Source organism: Chelonia mydas, chromosome 6 (genome assembly GCF_015237465.2).
Source record: "Chelonia mydas isolate rCheMyd1 chromosome 6, rCheMyd1.pri.v2, whole genome shotgun sequence".
Classification (NCBI taxonomy): Eukaryota; Metazoa; Chordata; order Testudines; family Cheloniidae; genus Chelonia; species Chelonia mydas.
The window spans coordinates 89106446-89119136 of NC_051246.2; the positions used below are offsets into that span (position 1 = coordinate 89106446).

General features: G+C 43.3%; 1 protein-coding gene across 7 annotated transcripts in view; it reads left to right on the forward strand.

The window, feature by feature from the left end:
* The window catches only part of TTC6 (tetratricopeptide repeat domain 6), a 127022-nt gene that overhangs the window by 72068 nt on the left and 42263 nt on the right, over positions 1-12691 (forward strand). For 5 of the 7 annotated variants that reach the window (XM_043549411.1, XM_043549412.1, XM_043549409.1 and 2 more), the window contains exons 16-17: positions 7018-7187; positions 8604-8724. The exons of 1 other annotated variant lie outside the window; for it this stretch is intronic. In XM_043549411.1, the coding sequence (XP_043405346.1) occupies positions 7018-7187; positions 8604-8724 (291 nt within the window). The remainder of the gene's footprint in view (positions 1-7017; positions 7188-8603; positions 8725-12691) is intronic. One more of the 7 variants, XM_043549408.1, reaches the window with a different exon arrangement.

The following is a 12691-nucleotide window of genomic DNA, read 5'->3' on the forward strand; positions in this document are numbered from 1 at the left end:
TACCAGGTTCTGACCCAGTGGTTTGAACAGTTTTATTTACATCCCACACTTGGCTCTTTGATAGTGGCTGTAGTGAATGAGAAGAACTGGCAGGACCAGGCCAAGGCTGCCCCCAAATACAAAAACACCAGAAAGCTCAACCTTTTTGGTAGTAAAACTGATTTTATGGCAAGTTCACACCTCAATATTGTCTATCACTATGCTCTGTTGTCGAGGTCTGACTTCTCTAATTGGGAGGCAATATCTCAATTTGTGAGCAAGCTGCTGGAAGGTTCCAGAGAACAATTTCAGTCACTCATTTTTGAGGGCCACCTTGTCTCTCAATCAGCTCTTCAGGCTTCTTTGGACGTGGCGGATTCTACAGCCAGGGCTATGGCAGTGACTATGTGCTGTTCTTCCTGGTTGGAGTCTTTGGGGATTCCTGTGTAGGTGTCACAGACAATTGAGGCCTCCCCTTGAAGGAATGTGCATTGTTCTCACCTAATATAGATGAGGTGTTGCACCCACTAAAGAACTCTCGTACCCATCCTAGACCTTTGAAAGCCCAACAAATACCTCAGGAAGATAAGATTCTGTATGGCATCCTTGGCTATGATTATCCCCTCCATAGATCTGGGAGGCTGGCATGCTTCCCTTGACTTACAGCAGGGATGGCCAACATGTGGCTCCGGAGCCACATGTGGCTCTTCATAGGTTAATGTGCAGCTCCTTGCATAGGCACTGACTCTAGGGCTGGAGCTATAGATGCTAACTTTCCAATGTGCTGGGGAGTGCTCAACCCCCTGCTTGGCCCCAGGCTCTGTCCCGACTCCACCCCTTCCCCCAAGCCTGCCATGCCCTCGCTCTTTCCCCCTCCCCACCAGAGCCTCCTGCGCACTGCGTAACAGCTGATTGCGGCGGGCAGGAGGCGTGGGGAGGGAGTGGGAGGCACTGATTGGTGGGGCTGCCAGTGGGTGGGAGGTGCTACAGGTTGGAGTGAGGGGAGCTGATGAGGGGCTGCTGACATATTAGTGTGTCTCTTTGGCAATGTACATTGGTAAATTCTGGCTCCTTCTCGGGCTCAGGTTGGCCGCCCTGATTTACAGGATCCCTGCTTCCATGTGGAGATCCAGCCTGACCACAGGAAGTTTGAGTTTGTCGTAGTAGATGACCATTACCAGTTCACTGTCTTACCCTTCAGCCTATCGTCAGCATCGAGGGTCTTTACCAAGTGCATGGCAGTAGTGGCAGACTGTCTTCATGGAAGAGACATCACTGTTATCCTTACCTGGACAACTTGTTGATTTGGGATCGCTTCAGATGCCAGGTGCATGTTGTGGTCCATCAAACTCTGTGTCTGTTCAACATCCTGGGCCTGAAATTAAACAAAGAAAAGTTGATATTATTGTCTTTGCAAAGGTAGAATTCATTGGGGAAGTCCTGGATTTGACTTCTGTCAAGGTGTTAGTCTCTTTCCAGATTTCAGACTCTCTGGGACCTCTGAGCATCCCTCAAGGACCATCCTGTGAGGAGTTGCTTCAGGCTCTTAGGTCACACTGGTTCACGTATATGTGTGACCCCCCTCAGAGCACTGCAGGCATGGCTCAAGTCAGTTTATTATCCTCAGATTCACTGTCTAGATAAGCTGGTATGCATTCCTGACAAGGTGTTGTCACCTCAGTGGATGAGCCAAGGGAATCCCTTTCTCTCCTCTTTTCCCTTCCAAGACTTTGGTAACAGATGCTTCAGCTTGGAGCAAATCTGGGTATTTATCAGGCTCAAAGTTTATGAGCTGCCCACGAGGCCAGGTTACACATAAGCATACTTGAGTTGCACACAAATTTGCCTGCATATCAGCAGTTCCTGCCTCACATTCAGGGCAAAACTGTCCAAATGCTCAGTGACAACACCACAGTAGTGTATTATGTGAACAAGCCAGGGGGTGCCAGCTCAAACAGCCTTTGTCAGGAAGCAGTAAAATTGTGTAACGTGCATTTGGAGCTCAGACACTCTCAGGGCATCTCGCTTTGCTGGGGGTTCAAAATGGTCTAGTGGCTCGTTGGAGCAGAACTTTCAGTTTAGACCACAAATCGTTTCTCAACATAAACATTCTAGCTTGGTTGTTCCACACAGGGTTTTTTCTGTTGGTGGATTTGTTTGTGACTTGGCAGAACAGGAAGTGTTCCTGGTTCTATTCCAAAGCAGGTCATAGCCCCGGATCAATATCAGATGCTTCTCTGTTTCCATGGGAAGGTCTGCTGTATGCATACCCAGCTCTGATTCTCAGCAGTACCTCTGATTCCCAGCATAATTCTCAAGTTCAAGAAAGATCATGACAGAATGAGCCCTATAACTCCAGCCTGGCCAAGACAGATTTGCTATTCAGAGCTCCACAAACTGCCCACGCAGGAGCCCATGCTATTACTGATAACTGGCCTCATAACACAGAATTGTGTCGGGTGCTGCACTGAAGTCCCAAAGTGCTGTGTGTCAGTAGTTGAATGCAGAAGAGGCACATTGCTCCGTGGCAGTCCAGAATATTCTTCGCAGCACAAAACCTTCCACAGGAGTTACTTATTGAGTAAGTGGAAGCCTTTCTGCATTTGGATGGCCAGCCTCCATAATGTGTCTCCCCACTCAGACTAATATTTAAACAATACTGAACTATTTCTTGCAACTTAAGGAGTCAGGTCTAACCATCAGCTCCATATGGATGTGTCTTGCAGCCATTTCAGCGGTCCACCCTTGCACAGATGGTAAGACTTTTTAGTCATCATATCATGAGCAGAGTCCTGAAAGATCTACATAGATTTTTCCCATCTAACAGGGACCCAACTCCTTCTAGTGTAGTCTGCCCTATGGATTCTCTTTTCAAGCCTTTAATATCATGTTCACTTCTACAACTGTTAGTGAAGGTAGGTTTCTTAGTATTTAGGAGGGTGGGAGAACTAAGTACGTTGGTCACTGATCCACCATACACAGTTTTCTACAAGGACAAACTCCAGCTTAGACCACACCCTAAATTTCTCTCAAAAGTGGTATCTGATTTCCATCTGAATCAATGTATACACCCGTCAGTTTTCTTCCCAAAGCCACATACACACAAGTTCCAGTGAAGGCTCCACTCTTTGCATGTTTGTCGAGCTCTTGTTTTTTACCTCAGTGGGACAAAGCTCTTTTGAGTTTCTTCCCAGCTCTTTATTTCTTAGGCAGACTGTATGAAAGGTCAATCAACCACAATGCACAGATTCTCAAAATGGATCACCAGCTGTATTTCAGAATGTTATGCTGTCAAAGTGGTCACGCCTACTGACAGACTCACAGCACACTTAACCAGACAGCATTTGGCCTCAGCAGTGTTTGTGGCACATGTTCCAATTATGGATGTCTGCAAGGCGGTGATGTGGTCTTCCATTCATACATTTACCAGACATCATTCACTGTCCACTGCATCAAAGGAAGATTCAAGTATAGGGAAAGCAATCCTACATTCCCTTCTGTGAGGAGACTCCCAGTCCCGCCACCTGGGATAACAGCTTGGGTGTCAATTACAGTGTAATGGACATACGCGAGCACTTGAAGAAAAAATGATTACTCATCCTGTTGTACCTGTTGTTCTTAAAGATGCGTTGCATATCTCCATTATATGACTTACCTTTCTTTCCCAATGCATTGAAGTCTACTAGGGCTGTCGATCAATCGCAGTTAACTCACGTGATTAACTCAAAAAAATTAATCACGATTAATCACAGTTTTAATTGCACTGTTAAACAATAGAAGACCAATTGAAATTTATTAAATATTTTGGATGTTTTTCTACGTTTCATATGTATTGTATTCTGTTGTAATTGAAATCAAAGTGTATATTTTTGTAAACAAAAGAAACAGTATTTTTCAATTCACCTCATATAAGTACTGTAGTGCAATCTCTTTGTCATGAAAGTGCAACTTACAAATGTAGATTTTTTTTGTTACATAACTGCACTCAAAAACATAACAATGTAAAACTTCAGAGCCTACAAGTCCACTCAGTCCTACTTCTTGTTCAGCCAGTCACTAAAACAAACAAGTTTGTTTACATTTACAGGAGATAATGCTGCCCTTTTATCATTTACAATGTCACCACAAAGTGAGAAGAAGCATTTGCATGGAACTTTTATAGGCAGCATTGCAAGGTATTTACGTGCCAGATATGCTAAACATTCGTATGTCCCTTCATGCTTCAGCCGCCATTCCAGAGGACATGCTTCCATGCTGATGATGCTCGTTAAAAAAAATGCATTAATTAAATTTGTGACTGAACTCCTTGGGGGAGAATTACATGTCCCCTGTTTTGTTTTACCCACATTCTGCCATATATTTCATATTATAGCAGTCTTGGATGCTGACCCAGCACATGTTGTTCATTTTAAGAACACTTCCGCTGCACATTTGACAAAACACAAAGAAGGTACCAATGTGAGATTTCTAAAGATAGTTCCAGCACTCCACCCAAAGTTTAAGAATCTGAAGTGCCTTCCAAAATCTGAGTGGGATGAGGTGTGGAGCATGCTTTCAGAAGTCTTAAAAGAGCAACATTCTGATGCGGAAACTACAGAATCCGAACCACCAAAAAAGAAAATCAACCATCTCCTGGTGGCATCTGACTCAGATGATGAAAATGAACATGCGTTGGTCCGCTCTGCTTTCGTTATCGAGCAGAACCCATCATCAGCATGGGCACACATCTTCTGGAATGGTGGTTGAACCATGAAGGGACATATGAATCTCTAGTGCATCTGGCACATAAGTATCTTGCAATGCCGGTTACAACAGTGCCCTGTGAACGCCTGTTCTTACTTTCAGGTGACATTGTAAACAAGAAGCGGGCAGCATTATGTCCTGCAAATGTAACCAAACTTCAGCGATTGGCTGAAGCAGGACTGGGTGGACTTGTAGGCTCTAAAGCTTTACATTGTTTTATTTTTGAATGCAGTTTTTCTTGTACATAATTCTACATTTGTAAGTTCAACTTTCATGATAAAGATATTGCACTAAAGTACTTGTATTAGGTAAATTAAATATACTATTTCTTTTGTTTTTTACAATGCAAATATTTGTAATCTCAAATATAAAGTGAGACTGTAAACTCTTTGGGGCAGGGACTGTTTTTTGTTTCATGTTTGTACAGTATTTTGCACAATGCGGTCCTGGTCCATGACTGTGGCTCCTAGGTGTTACAGTAATATAAATAATAATATAAGATTGACAAATATGCATTAAATAATAAAAATAATTTAGTTTCCGAAGAGATTTGTCATAGAAGTTGAAATGTAAGTCTTCTAGGATAAGATATTCCTTAGGGAGTGTTTCCATTGGTTTGACGGACTTTGGATCCCGATTCAGCAAAGCACATAAGCATCTGCTTAAATCCAGTTGAAGAGGTAACTACAGAGTTAGCTGGATTTAACCACATGCTAAAGTGATGAATGGGGATAGATTTAAACACCTGATTAAAGTTAAGGATGTACTTTCATCTTAGTTGGGTACCTAATTCCCTCAGGTTACCTTGAAAATTCCAGCGTTAGTGCTTTTGCTGAATTAAGGTCTTAGTTCTTTAGTATTTCTTTTTATGAAGCATCAAAATCCAAATTCATTTTTCTTTATTTTTAAGTTGTAGTGGTGGTTTGAGTTTTGTGGATTAAGCAATGTTTTTGAAAATATAGAGTTTGCTCTCTCTCTTAGGTATCAATCACACTCTGGAATGGACTCTCCACAGTGGACATATGCTGACAAGAAATGTCTAGTAGAGAACTCTCCACCTGCAGAGGGGAGCTCTCCAGTGGTGGAAGGGGCATAGCTGCTTCCTGCACCAGCCACTCCGCATCCCCCAGCATAGGGGACATGGTAGAGCAGAGATCCCCTACACTCAGTACTCCTCTGGCGTATGGTCACTGAGAGACCTTATGCCAGTGATGTAAGTTACAGTTACTCCTCAGCAACTCTAACTTACACTGGAGTAAGACTGTGCAGCACCAAGAACTACAAGATCCCTGAAATCTGCCTTCTCCCCCCACCCCCCAAAGTTCAAGAGGCAGATGAGAATTTAGCCCTATGGCTAGTCCCATTGACTTCAGTGAGACAACTCACTGTATGTACGTAAAGTAAAACACAAGATTAAATCTTTAAAGGAACACAGTCTTAATTTGTGCATCTTTTTAATAGGTCAGGGTTAATACATATTTTAAGTGACCTTTCTGAATAGAAGTAAAGTACTTTTATTATGTTTTATGGAATGCAGCATAAGTCCTACTGGATGACATAGCAATGGAAAACTTCCCAGAAAGAATCTTAACAGCATGGCTTTCCAGTCAGCTCTGTTTCATCTGAGCCTGCAGTTTACTTAAGTATGTTGCTAGTTAATTGAAGTTAAGGTAGTAATACTGTGAAATTAAGAGGCATAGATGGGTCCCAATTCTGTAAACTGAATTACCTGAAGGAAATATTGAATGACAATAAATGTTTATAGGCAGTTTTAGTGGTAGTAAGCAGAGCTCAATTTCTTTTCTTTTAAACCAGTGTACTAAGTCTGTATGAGTCTGATCCTGCAAATTGCTCAGGTGTTCAGTTGCACTCACACAGAGCCCCACTCGGGTCTGTGAAGCTCCATGCAGGTGCACGAGTCTATTATGCAGAGCCCCATCAACTTCAGTGGGGCTTTGTGCTGGTGCATGCAGTAGACTGCCCATATGAATCCATATGGAGGATTTGAACCTCTGAGTTGTTTTGTCACTGCTGATTTAAACAAGAAAGAAAGAACTTCTGACAAAAGAAATAAAACTCTTACTACCACTAAAACTACCATTAACATTTATTCTATCCTTTGACTTTTTTTTCAGATAATTACTTTAAGATATGCAGCAAAGAAACAAATTAAGTACTATTAATGCTAAGCTGATCCAAATATTCATATTGTAGATAGCATCCTATGGCTTCATTCTGTATATATAATTTTTGTATGGAAAACTGTAAATAAAGAAATTATTTTTTCTGTACTAGGATATATCGAGGAAGAACATATACTAAACGACAGCAGTATAAAAATGCAATGGAAGACTTTTCTGCTGCAGTTCATCTAGACCCTTTTAATTGGTTAGCATTCTATTGCAGAGGTTGCATACTGCGAAAGATTGATCCAAAGAGAGCGCTGCAGGACTTCAGTGTTTCTGGTATTACTGTTTTTTAATTTTATGTTGATGAATGTCAATGCATTGTTGACTTTTTACAAAACATTCTCCATCAGTTACCAGACCACAGTCTGAGATATCACAGTTATTTCCTAGTGTCAGTACTGAAAGGGAGAGAAGTAAATAGCAGAGTCGCCCACAGTTCTGCACTGGTACCAGTCCTGTTCAACATATTCAAAAATAAGTTGGAAAAGTGGGTGAACAGTGAAGTGGCAAAATTTGCAGATGATACAAAATTAGTCAAAATAGTTAAGTCCAAAGATGACTGCAAAGATTTACAAAGGCATCTCACAAAACTGGTTGACTGGGCAAGAAAATGGCACATGAAATTCACTGTTGAATATGGAAAAAATAATCCCAACTAAACATACAAAATGATGGGGTCTAAATTTAGCCATTACCACTCAAGAAAGATCTTGGAGCCATCATGGATAGTTCTCTGAAAATATCTGCTCAATGTGAAGTCGCAGTCAAAAAATGCTAATAGAATGTTAGGAACCATTAGGAAAGGGATCGATAAAAAGACAGAAAACATCATACTGCCACTATGTAAATCCCTGGTATGCCCACACCTGGAATACTGTGTGCAGTTCTGGTTGCCCCATCTTGAAAAAATATCTTAGAATTGGAAAAAGTACCGAGAAGGGCAACAAAAATGATTGGGGTATAGAACTGCTTCAGCGATGACTAGAGGGGTGATATTACAGAGATTTATATAATCTTGAATGGTATGGAGAAAGAATAGGGAAGTGTTATTTACTCCTTCACATAATAAAAGAACTAGGGATCACCTGATGAAATTAACAGCAGCAGGTTTAAAACAAAGTAAAGTAGTACATCTTCATACAATGCATAGTCAACCTGTGCAACTTGTTGCCGGGGTTGTTGTGAAGGCCAAAAGTATAGTTTTTTGGGTTCAAAATAGAATTAGAAAAGTTCCTGGAGGATAGGTCAATCAATGACTGTTAGCCAAGATGGGCAGGGATGCTGTAGTCACTCCCCACTTTGTGATGACTTTGTCCTTTTTAATTTGTATTAATTTAGTGTTAGTATTGGATGTTGGCTGTAAGCCATTTTCAGTTATTTCCCACTGTTTCCAAATTCCCCCTTTGTTTTATTTTAATCATTTGAGAGTAGAAGTAGTAAAGAATTATAATTATATACTTGTATGTACATGCTCCATTTTATACATACCATTTTTCATGTTACTTAAACTAGTTTCTTTGCATGGTAGTCCCATCAGTTAGTTTATACTTCACTTTATATTCACTTCACTGATATTAAGTATAACACTAAGAAAGCTAGAATAAAATATGCAGATAAGCTATATAATAAACAACTACAATTTAAATGTGAATATCAAAAAGTTACAATTAAAATATATTCTTTTTTCCTCAGTGCTCCTCAATGACTCTTATGAAAATCTCAGTTCTTTCATTCACCGTGGGATCTTATACACAGAACAATGTCAGTGGTCACTAGCAGTCTGTGACTTTGAAAGTGCTCTAGCTCTGGACAGGTGATTGGACTTTTAATATAGATTGTATACACTTCGAATTAGCTAAGGCGGAAAGTTATGTTCATTTCTCTCAATCTATGTCTGTCATCTAAGTACTGCTATGGTCCCCATCAATGTAGACTTACAAACATTTATGAATTTATCCTTTATGAAACAGGAAAGCATTATTATTATTCCTATGTTAGAGATTGGGAACTGAGCAGTAGAGAGATTAAGAGTGGGATTTTCAAAAGTGTCTAAGTGCCTTAAGGGAACCTTTCGAAAATTCCACCCTCATTGACTTGCCAGAGATCACATGAGAATTCTGTGCCACAGCTGGAAATGAAATAGGGTCTCCTGCATCTCAGTGCAGTGCCTTAAGCACAATACACCTCTACCCTGATATAACGCAATCCGATATCATATGAATTCAGATATAACGCAGTAAAGCATTTCCCCTCCTCCCCTTCCCAGGCTTGCGCAAGCCTAGCAGGGAGGGGGGAGAAGCGGAGCGGCGGCGGTGAGCTCAGTGGGGGAGGCAGTGGAGCAGAGGTGAGCTGGGGCGGGGGGGGGGGGGCGCAGGGAGGGCCACAGCAAGTAACTTGGGGATGCGGGGCAGTGGGAGCAGAGGAACTGCTCCCCACCCCAGCTCACCTCTGCTCCGCCCCCTCCCCCGAGCATGCCGCCGCTCTGCTTCTCCCTCCCTCCCTCCCAGGCTTGCCGCACCAAACAGCTGAGTCGTGGCAAGCCTGGGAGGGAGGGAGGGAGTGGGGAGAAGCAGAGTGGTGGCAGTGTGCTCAGGGGAGGAGGCGAGCGGAAGTGTGCTGGGGTGAGGTAGGGAGCTGCCGGTGAGTGCTCTGCACCCGCCAATTTTTCTCCGTGGGTGCTCCAACCCCGGAGCACCCATGGAGTTGGTGCCTATGGAGGCAGCGTGTCTGGCTCCGACATGCTGCTCTAAGCGGCATGTTAAGGGCTGGGGCCGGGGGGGGGTTGGATAAGGGGCAGAGGGTCTTGGAGGGCGGTCAGGGGACAAGGCGGGTTGGATGGGTCGGGGGTTCTGAGGGGTCAGTCAGGGGGTGGGAAGTAGGTGGGGGTCGGATGGGGTGGGGCCAGGCTGTTTGGGGAGGCACAGTCTCCCCTACCTGGCCCTCCATAGCAAGTTCGATATAATGCGGTTTCACATATAATGCGGAAAATTTTTTGGCTCCCGAGGACCGCATTATATATATATATATATTGGGGCATATATTGGGGTATAGGTGTATTATTCTCGAGTTCAGCCTGTCCTGGGCTCCGCCAGGTTTTTTATGAAAGATGTTTGCAGTGATAGTAGCCAGACTCAGGTGGTAGACCCACCTGTACCCTTTCCTGGATGACATTCTGTTCTGAGCTCCGTTGCAATTAGCAGCACAACTTGTCACATGTTGGAAGTTGAATCTCCTCCTGGAGAATGGCTTCATCATCAGTACCAAGAAAATCTCCCTGGTTTCATTCACCAGAGTAACCCATCTGGGGATGGAAATAGACATCTTGGTAGCAAGATCTACCCATCATTAGAAAGATTTCAGAAAACCTAGGATTTTATCATCTTGCTCCAGAGCTGTAAGGGACCTACCATAGCATTATGACTCCAATTGCTAGGTCTCCGGGTGTCATGCATAGGAATCACTCAGATCAGGCAATGCAGAAAGGCACAGTCCAGGTACCAACTAGCAGACAATGGCTTGTTGCTCAGCCAAGGCTAGAAAGGAAGAAGGAAGTTTATATATGGTCACCAACCAATCCGGGTCAAGATCATGTGGCCAGTCAGGAAGCAGGTTGCAGAATCCTGATAGCTGGCACACCTAAGTCTGTGAATTCCCTGATAATTGAATGAGTTGGCATGGCACAACAGCCAAGACTGCTTCCCCAGTGGATCTAGGTTCAGGACCAGGGTTTGAGACCGCATCCTGACACCACATAGTAGGCATCCTGTTCAACAGGATTAAGATGGACATCATTGGGTGCTTTGAAAAAATGAACTGGGTATAAACATGTATTAGTTATAGTTGATTACACCATCTGATATCCCAAAGAAATCCCACTGCATACCCCCAATGCAAAGACTATTGCAGTGGAACTGCTAATTGTCTTTGCCAAAGAAGGGATATTTAAGAAGATCCTCATTGATCAAGGCACCAATTTTACATCTCAGCTGCAGGAGGTGTGTGGTCTCCTAAAAATAAAGATTATGTACCTCTGATTATCATCCGCAAGTGCTGGTTGAACGATTCAGCTAGATCCTGAAAAGGATGTTAAAGAAATTTATTGCTCAGGATCCCCTGTTGTTTGATGTTTGAGAAGTTCCACAGTCATCTACTGGGTTCTTCCCATTTGAACTCTTATATGGGAGACAACCCCTGGGAATTCTTTACCTGGTCCATGAGATATGGGAGGAGCAGCCTCCTAGCATGGAGAATATTATATAGTACATACTGGAAGCTCTGGGAGAGGGCTGAAACCCTACGGACCTTTGCCAAAGAAAACTTCCACAGTGCTCAATGGACCCAGGAGCAAGCCTATAACAAAGGAATGCATATTTAAGCTGGGTGATTGGGTACTTCTACTCCTGAATGCAGAGTCCAAGTTACTTGCTAAATGGCAAAGGCCATATGAAGTAGTCCACCAAATTGGGCCAGTTAACTACTAAATCAGGCAGCCTGATAAGAGGAACCTAACCCAGGTCTACCGTATTAACCTTCTGAAAACATGGAAGGAGCGGGAGAGCTTATTTATCACTCTTTATCCCCCTGAGCCTGAGCTGGGGCCTCAAGTGATCCACCTCACTGATCCCAGACCCTATGTAGATGGGGGAACACCTCTGCCTGGAACAGAGGGTACAGGTAAGAAGCCTAGTAAAATCTTGACAGTGTTCATCTTCCAGCTGGGGCGGACTCATTGCATCCAACACCATATCCAAACAGAGCCTGGGAGAACCCATGGCTGCTCTCCCCAAAAATTCCTGAGGCTGTGTGGCAAAAGGTCCAAGCAATGTTGGAACCAGAGATCACTGAAGAATCCCTCAGCAGCTATACCAAAGCTTGATGGCTGGACAGCATTATCTGGTTTTGTATAGACTTTAGAAAGGTCAGTGCTGTCTCCAGATTTGATGCCTACCCCATGCTCTGAGTTGATGAAATAATAGACCAACTGGGCGAGGCCTGATATATCACCTCGTTAGACCTAACCAAGGGATGCTGGCAGATCCCACTCCACCAGAATCATGGGAGAAAAATGCCTTCGCCACGCCGTTTGGCCTCAGTGATTTTAGGACTATGCTTTTGGCCTCCATGGTGCCCCAAAAATGTTTCAATTGCTCATGGATTGATTTCTTCAACCACCTGGCTTATATGTAGCAGCCTATTTAGATGATGTGGACATCCACAGCTGAGATTGGGAGGAGCACCTAGGTCAAGTCGCCTCTGTACTTCTGTTCCTATGGGAGGCTGGGCTAACTGCAAACCCAGCCAAGTCTAAGAATGGAAAAGAAGAGACCAACTACCTGGGATATACTTTGGGAAAGGGCGAGATCCAGCCTCTTGTGGACAAAGTCCAGGCTTCAAAGCATGCCCTATCCCAACCATGAAGAAACAAGTCCAGAGATTTTTGGCACTGTCAGGTTACTACTGCCGATTTGTACCAAGTTTTCGATGTTAGCAGCCCACCTCACAGATCTAATTAGGACAGTAGCCCCAAGAAGGTTCACTGGTCTGAGGCCTATGAAAAAGCCTTTCAGAAGTTGAAAAACCACGTCTTCAAAGAGCCTGTCTTGCTCAATGTTGACTTCTTCAAAAGAATTCATTTTGCAAATGGATGCCTCAGAAGTGAGACAAAGAAAATGTTGCCCCAGGAAACAAATGGAGAGGAACTTTTTGTTCTCTATCTGAACTGTGAGCACAGAGTGAGAAGAGCTCACCAAAATGCTGATTTTTTTTTTATTCCCCCCGCA